Source organism: Salvelinus fontinalis, chromosome 33 (assembly GCF_029448725.1).
Source record: "Salvelinus fontinalis isolate EN_2023a chromosome 33, ASM2944872v1, whole genome shotgun sequence".
NCBI lineage: Eukaryota > Metazoa > Chordata > Actinopteri > Salmoniformes > Salmonidae > Salvelinus > Salvelinus fontinalis.
Genome location: NC_074697.1, coordinates 7774482 through 7781197, shown reverse-complemented (window position 1 = coordinate 7781197; position 6716 = coordinate 7774482). Strand labels below are relative to the sequence as shown.

Sequence of the window (6716 nt, the reverse complement as noted above, 5' to 3'; positions counted from 1 at the left end):
CAGGGGTTACAACCACAGCTGTAAAACACGAAACTTCTGACCCCAGCTCTTAGAGCACTTCCTATTGTCTCCTCTGCACTTCCTATTGTCTCCTGTGCACTTCCTATTGTCTCCTCTGCACTTCCTATTGTCTCCTCTGCACTTCCTATTGTCTCCTCTGCACTTCCTATTGTCTCCTCTGCACTTCCTATTGTCTCCTCTGCACTTCCTATTGTCTCCTCTGCACTTCCTATTGAGGACTAAATACCAATGATACAAACACAGGCTGTTCATCAGAGGTTGAAGCTGAGGAGACTTATCTGTGTGTGTGTGTGGATGGTTACCACTGATCCATACAAACTGCAGATAGACAGAACAGTCTGTCTGAGAAGGAGAGAGAGAGATGGAGGGAGGTGTTAGAGAACGGTCAGGATCCAGCCCTACCTTTCTCTCTCTCCGTCTCTCCCTCCATCTCACCATACCCTTTAACTGTATGTACAATGCTATTTCAGGTTGACATACGGATCAACTTCTGCTACATATAAAATAGATACTTCAATCAGCGGGTTAGGCTAATATGAAACACTCCTAGGACAACAGTAATGTACTGTACTAATCCACATTAAACACGTATGATACGACTATATATGGCAAGAACAGGGGAAACCCAGCTCACATAGCAGATAAAACTCCCTTTCATAGCAACTCTCCTCCTCAACATGTCTCCTTTTCATTCTCCTCTTCCTCCCGCTCTTCCTCCTTTCATTCAAAATGGCTGCCAGATGGGAGCAAAGTTAAGGCAACAGACAGTCTGACACAGAGGGAGAGGAGGGGTGGGCAGGGAGGTGCTGCTACTCCGTGTTGCTAGGAGACAGAATCATCTTCCTTCCCTTGTTTCTTCCCAGTGTTGGGAGGTAGGGGGGAGAGAAGGGGGAGTTCTTCCCAGTGTTGGGAGGTAGGGGGGAGAGAAGGGGGAGTTCTTCCCAGTGTTGGGAGGTAGGGGGGAGAGAAGGGGGAGTTCTTCCCAGTGTTGGGAGGTAGGGGGGAGAGAAGGGGGAGTTCTTCCCAGTGTTGGGAGGTAGGGGGGGTTCTTCCCAGTGTTGGGAGGTAGGGGGGAGAGAAGGGGGAGTTCTTCCCAGTGTTGGGAGGTAGGGGGGAGAGAAGGGGGAGTTCTTCCCAGTGTTGGGAGGTAGGGGGGAGAGAAGGGGGAGTTCTTCCCAGTGTTGGGAGAGAAGGGGGGAGAGAAGGGGGAGTTCTATGGTTCAAAGGTTAGAGGTAAAGCCCAGTTCAATGTTCAGTCACTCTGGTCTGCAGGGCAGCGCTGTGCTGTCCGTCCGTCTGTATGTCTGTCACACCAGTGTGATCTCCACCTCCTCAGTCTTCTCTGCTTTTTTGCGAGGTTTCTGCTTGGGGGGCGGGGGGGCTGCACGGACCTATGGAGCGGGAGAGAGAGAGAGATGGGGGGGGCATTAAACACATATCTGATCTACATGTCGTAATGACTTTAAATCCACACTGCTTCTCCCAAGACTGGCCTTGATCTACACCTGCTGAAAGGTTGAGCATTTGGGGTGGCTTACAGGTCGTAGTTTGCTAGGGCCTCCGTCGGGAGTGAACCGGGGGGGCTGGGGGAACTCTGGAGACATTGGACTCAGAGCTGAACTATGATCTGAGGAGAGAGACAGAGAAGGGGACAGAGACAGAGAGAAAGAGAGAGTGCGAGAGAGAGAAGGGAGAATGTGAGAGAGAGAGAGAGAGAGAGAGAGAGAGAGAGAGAGAGAGAGAGAGAGAGAGAGAGAAGGGAGAATGTGAGAGAGAGAGAGAGAGAGTGTAACAGATAAAGACAGACAGAGATGTACTCTTTTTACAGTCTTACCGACTGTATGTAATTGTCATGTTACTCTTTCTTACATGTGTAAAATCAAAACCCAGCATTGGTCGCTCTCTTACTGTGAGTGGGTCCCTTGTGCGTTGTGTGAGGCGGCTTGTGTTCCCCGTTGACAGAGGGTGAGCGAGGGAGGGGCGGAGGGGTGGGGGTGTCTGGGGTGGCATAGGGGCTGCACAGGGGCTGGTCATACAGAGGGAGGGGTGGCAGGGAGGAGGGCAGCCTCGAAGATGGAGAGATCTGGAAGGTGGAGGAAAGATACAAAGATGGAGAGAGGGAGACAGAAAGAGAGGGAAAGTTAGGGGTTAGAGGACAATGTCAATCATCTTTCACAGATTCTGCATACCGAGACTTATTCATAACCATTGAAAACACAGTCTCCATATGATTGTTTTCCAGGCACACAGGCAGGAAAGTGAGCCAGCCACCTTTAGCACTCAGTCCAAACCAAGATAACAGAGCTGTTATTCTCAGAGGACTGGAGTAGTTCTAATCACACTATTATCTACAGTAAACAACTTCTGCTAGACTCCAGGAAGGATATGACCACTCCTAAACCAATCACACAACTAGACATAACAGCCAAACAGACACATTCATGGACGCCATGTTTCAATCATGGACCCAAATACACTACATGACCAAAAGTATGTGGACACCTGCTCAACGAACATCTCATTCCAATATCATGGGCATTAATATGAAGTTGGTCCCCCCTTTGCTGCAATAACAGCCTTCACTCTTCTGGGAAGGTTTTCCACTACATGTTGAAACATTGCTGATGGGGACTTGCTTCCATTCAGCCACAAGAGCATTAGTGAGGTTGGGCACTGATGTTGGGCGATTAGGCCTGGCTCACAGTCGGTGTTCCAATTCATCCCAAAGGTGTTCGATGGGGTTGAGGTCAGGGCTCTGTGCAGGCCAGTAAGTTCTTTCACACCGATCTCAACAAGCCATTTCCTTATGGACCTCGCTTTGTGCACAGGGGGTTTTGTCATGCTATAGCCACAAAGTTGGAAGCACAGAATCAACTACAATGTCATTGTATACTGTAGCATTAAGATTCCCCTTCACTGGAACTAAGGGGCCTAGGCCAAACCATGAAAAACAGCCCCAGACCATTATTCCTCCTCCACCAAACTTTACAGTTGGCACAATGCATTGGGGCAGTTAGCGTTCTTATGGCATCCGCCAAACCCAGATTTGTCCGTCGCATTGCCAGATGGTGATTCATCACTCCAGAGAACACGTTTCCACTGCTTCAATGGCGACGAGCTTTAAAACCACTCCAATGTTTCTCATTGCACATGGAGACCTTAGGCTTGTGTGCGGCTGCTCGGCCATGGAAACCCATTTCGTGAAGCTCCCAACGAACAATTCTTGAGCTGACGTTGCTTCCAGAGTTTGGAACTCGGTAGTGAGTGTTGCAATTGAGGACAGACGATTTTTACGCGCTTCAGCACTCGGCAGTCCCGTTCTGTGAGCTTGTGTGGCCTACCACTTTGTGGATGAACCGTTGTTACGCCTAGACGTTTCCACAATAACAGCACTTAAAGTTGACCGGGGGCAGCTCTAGGAGGGCAGAAATTTGACAAATTGACTTGTTGGAAAGGTGGCATCCTATGACACTGTCAATTTAAAAGTCACTGAGCTCTTCAGTAAGGTCATTCTACTGCCAATGTTTGTCTATGGAGGATGCATGGCTTTGTGCTCGATTTTATACAGTTATATACCCGTCAGCAACGGGTCTGGCTGAAATAGCCGAATCCACTAATTTGAAGGGGTGTCCACATACTTATGTAAATATAGTGTATGTACAAAACCCTTGAATGAGTAGGTGTGCCCAAACTTTTGACTGGTACTGTAGCTGTGTGTATGCGTGTGTGCATTTGTGTGTGTGTGTGTTTCTGCTCTCAAGTGGGTGCGTGTGTTTACCAGTGTGTGTGCTCCGTTCTCTCCGCTCTCCGTCAGGTCCTCCACCAGTACAGAAGGGAAGACTCCCACTCGCCCGTTAAACTCTCCCTCCCAGAAGCCATCGTCAGTTTGAGTGTCTCTGTTGAGCAGACGGATGACAGCCCCCTCTGGAAAGGACAGCTCCTCATCCGCCTGGCCCACGTAGTCATACAGCGCCCTCACAAAACTCACTGGGGAGAGGGACAGCGGGGGAGGTAAGGGGGAGGGAGAGGAGAGAGAGAGGAGGGGGGTGAAAAGAGGATTATCACTTAATTCTGGAACAATCAATGAGGCTTGAACCTATTGAAGTGAGTTAACACACACTGGGTTCAGACGTTTACTACTGAAGTGATTTAACACACACTAGGTTCAGACGTTTACTATTGAAGTGAGTTAACACACACTAGGTTCAGACGTTTACTATTGAAGTGAGTTAACACACACTAGGTTCAGACGTTTACTACTGAAGTGATTTAACACACACTAGGTTCAGACGTTTACTACTGAAGTGATTTAACACACACTGGGTTCAGACGTTTACTATTGAAGTGAGTTAACACACACTAGGTTCAGACGTTTACTATTGAAGTGAGTTAACACACACTAGGTTCAGACGTTTACTATTGAAGTGAGTTAACACACACTGGTTTCAGACGTTTACTATTGAAGTGAGTTAACACACACTGGTTTCAGACGTTTACTATTGAAGTGAGTTAACACACACTGGTTTCAGACGTTTACTATTGAAGTGATTTAACACACACTAGGTTCAGACGTTTACTATTGAAGTGATTTAACACACACTGGGTTCAGACGTTTACTACTGAAGTGATTTAACACACACTAGGTTCAGACGTTTACTACTGAAGTGATTTAACACACACTAGGTTCAGACGTTTACTATTGAAGTGAGTTAACACACACTAGGTTCAGACGTTTACTACTGAAGTGAGTTAACACACACTAGGTTCAGACGTTTGTTTCCATCAATGTCTTCATGACAACAAAGTTGAAAATGTTTCTATAGTCTGAGAGTGTTTTGTATTTGCCTAATGGTGTACATGTGTGTGTAGTGGTGTGTACATGTGTGTGTAGTGGTGTGTACATGTGTGTGTAGTGGTGTGTACATGTGTGTGTAGTGGTGTGTACATGTGTGTGTAGTGGTGTGTACATGTGTGTGTAGTGGTGTACATGTGTGTGTAGTGCTGTGTACATGTGTGTGTAATGGTGTACATGTGTGTGTAGTGGTGTGTACATGTGTGTGTAGTGGTGTGTACATGTGTGTGTAGTGGTGTACATGTGTGTGTAGTGGTGTGTACATGTGTGTGTAGTGGTGTACATGTGTGTGTAGTGGTGTGTACATGTGTGTGTAGTGGTGTGTACATGTGTGTGTAATGGTGTACATGTGTGTGGTGGTGTGTACATGTGTGTGTAGTGGTGTGTACATGTGTGTGTAGTGGTGTGTACATGTGTGTGTAGTGGTGTGTACATGTGTGTGTAGTGGTGTACATGTGTGTGTAGTGGTGTGTACATGTGTGTGTAGTGGTGTGTACATGTGTGTGTAGTGGTGTGTACATGTGTGTGTAGTGGTGTGTACATGTGTGTGTAGTGGTGTGTACATGTGTGTGTAATGGTGTACATGTGTGTGTAGTGGTGTGTACATGTGTGTGTAGTGGTGTGTACATGTGTGTGTAGTGGTGTACATGTGTGTGTAGTGGTGTGTACATGTGTGTGTAGTGGTGTACATGTGTGTGTAGTGGTGTGTACATGTGTGTGTAGTGGTGTACATGTGTGTGTAGTGGTGTGTACATGTGTGTGTAATGGTGTACATGTGTGTGGTGGTGTGTACATGTGTGTGTAGTGGTGTGTACATGTGTGTGTAATGGTGTACATGTGTGTGTGTAGTGGTGTGTACATGTGTGTGTAGTGGTGTGTACATGTGTGTGTAGTGGTGTGTACATGTGTGTGTAGTGGTGTACATGTGTGTGTAGTGGTGTGTACATGTGTGTGTAGTGGTGTGTACATGTGTGTGTAATGGTGTACATGTGTGTGTAGTGGTGTGTACATGTGTGTGTAGTGGTGTGTGTAGTGGTAGTGGTGTGTGTAGTGGTGTACATGTGTGTGTAGTGGTGTGTACATGTGTGTGTAGTGGTGTGTACATGTGTGTGTAATGGTGTGTACATGTGTGTGTAGTGGTGTGTGTAGTGGTGTGTACATGTGTGTGTAATGGTGTGTACATGTGTGTGTAGTGGTGTGTGTAGTGGTGTGTACATGTGTGTGTAGTGGTGTGTACATGTGTGTGTAGTGGTGTGTGTAGTGGTGTGTACATGTGTGTGTAATGGTGTACATGTGTGTGTAATGGTGTACATGTGTGTGTAATGGTGTACATGTGTGTGTAGTGGTGTGTACATGTGTGTGTAGTGGTGTGTACATGTGTGTGTAATGGTGTACATGTGTGTGTAGTGGTGTACATGTGTGTGTGTGTTCTTACAGCTGGCGTCTCCGTTGATGCTGCCTGTGTGTATCTCTGGCTCGGTGGAGTTGGAGGAGGTGTGTGAGCGAGCGTCCAGAGCAGCGAGAGACTGGAGCATGCTCAGTAGGCTGTTAGAGGTGGGGAACTGAAGATACTTCTCTGGGACGTAGCCAATCAGCCCCCTCTTATTCCTCGCCTGAAACAACCGATTACACAACAGGATGTTAAGACCGTTAACCAATTACAGAGCTCTGTGTTAAAGGACAACCCTGGTCAAGCAATGAAAGAGGACTATATTAGACAGTGCTGTGTGTTTACTGTCTGATCGTTGTTGTTACCTTGACCCAGTCCTCCATGTCTCCATCCTCTATCACCTCCAACATCTCATGCTCCTCTATACTCAACTCATCTGGCTGAGACGCCTAG

The 6716-nt window shown here is 47.2% G+C and overlaps 1 protein-coding gene across 2 annotated transcripts in view; it reads right to left on the bottom strand.

The window, feature by feature from the left end:
- Window positions 1–1066: 1066 nt before the first annotated feature.
- Window positions 1067–6716, bottom strand: part of LOC129831702 (F-BAR and double SH3 domains protein 2-like) — a 116977-nt gene continuing 111327 nt past the window's right edge. For both annotated transcript variants that reach the window (XM_055895080.1, XM_055895081.1), the window contains 6 exons: window positions 6629–6712; window positions 6309–6486; window positions 3800–4008; window positions 1930–2104; window positions 1560–1648; window positions 1067–1412 (listed from right to left, as the gene is read on the bottom strand). In XM_055895080.1, the coding sequence (XP_055751055.1) occupies window positions 1329–1412; window positions 1560–1648; window positions 1930–2104; window positions 3800–4008; window positions 6309–6486; window positions 6629–6712 (819 nt within the window). In that variant the 3' untranslated portion in view covers window positions 1067–1328. The remainder of the gene's footprint in view (window positions 1413–1559; window positions 1649–1929; window positions 2105–3799; window positions 4009–6308; window positions 6487–6628; window positions 6713–6716) is intronic.